This window comes from Oxyura jamaicensis, chromosome Z (assembly GCF_011077185.1).
Source record: "Oxyura jamaicensis isolate SHBP4307 breed ruddy duck chromosome Z, BPBGC_Ojam_1.0, whole genome shotgun sequence".
In the NCBI taxonomy this organism is placed as follows: Eukaryota; Metazoa; Chordata; class Aves; order Anseriformes; family Anatidae; genus Oxyura; species Oxyura jamaicensis.
Genome location: NC_048926.1, coordinates 46,248,025 through 46,249,106, shown reverse-complemented (window position 1 = coordinate 46,249,106; position 1,082 = coordinate 46,248,025). Strand labels below are relative to the sequence as shown.

Genomic DNA, 1,082 nt, shown 5'->3' with positions numbered 1-1,082 from the left:
CTTCCTTCCTTCCTTCCTTCCTTCCTTCCTTCCTTCCTTCCTTCCTCTTTCCTAAGAAAAGAGAAAAAAATTCCTGTGTCTTCATTTATTGTTTTCTTCCTCAATAAACATAACAAGCTGAATGCCAGTTACAGTCATGGTGTGGTAATCTACCTATAAATAGAAACAATGATTAGTTGGTTTCATTTTTGCTTCATGATTTATGTCTCTGTTTCATGTGTTCAAAAGGATTATTTGTGATCAGAGAAATCTCTTTCAAGTTTGGTGTATTTGATAATACTTCTCTTTCCATTACCAACTTATGCAACTACTTTAGATTCTTTATTATTTTTTACATGTGTTTTGAAAGATACAACATGGACAATTATACAGCACAACAACACCAACTTAACCAGAGTCAAAAGTGCTAATCGAGAGAACCCACACACTGTGTTTTTCAAGTACTCTGCCAGCCTAGACCAGCTTCAAGCTGCAATTAACCATGCAGAACACTGTGAACAGGAGCTTGCTTACCACTGCAAAAAATCAAGGCTTTTAGATAAGACAGGTAAGTAAAGCAGACAAATCTTATTATGGTGCATACTGTGTTTTATTTCATTGTCTCTTGTAAAGGTATTTATTTCTATCAGGGTTATGGCATTTTGCTACACTGGAGTATGAGCAACTTCTTAAAGCAGAATCCTGTAAATTACCAAGAGGTATTGGAACAAACAAACAAAACAAAACAAAACAAAAACAAACAAACAAACAAACAAAACAAAACAAAACAAAACAACAAAAAAAAAACACATTCATTACTACTCTGGTAGCCTGATTTCCAAGGGCTTTAAGTATTAGTGAGGGAATTACTGAGGAAATACCTCCTTCAAAGGACACAAACTAAAGCATAGATATCAGCTGTTTATTGCTGAATGTTTTTGAACAGTCATTGTCTGTATAGTATGTGCTTTATGGAAAGCACTGACAATGTTAAATTTCCACAATCAAATATAATCAATCATAGGAAAACAAACAATAGATAAATTGTGGATAAATGCCAAAAACAAACATACAAAAAAGAAAGAAAGAAAAGAAAGAAAGAA

General features: G+C 33.3%; 1 protein-coding gene across 1 annotated transcript in view; it reads left to right on the top strand.

Moving 5' to 3' along the window:
• Window positions 1-1,082, top strand: part of CNTNAP4 (contactin associated protein family member 4) — a 175,667-nt gene that overhangs the window by 138,600 nt on the left and 35,985 nt on the right. The window contains exon 13 of the mRNA XM_035309930.1: window positions 350-547. Coding sequence (XP_035165821.1) covers window positions 350-547 — 198 coding nt within the window. The remainder of the gene's footprint in view (window positions 1-349; window positions 548-1,082) is intronic.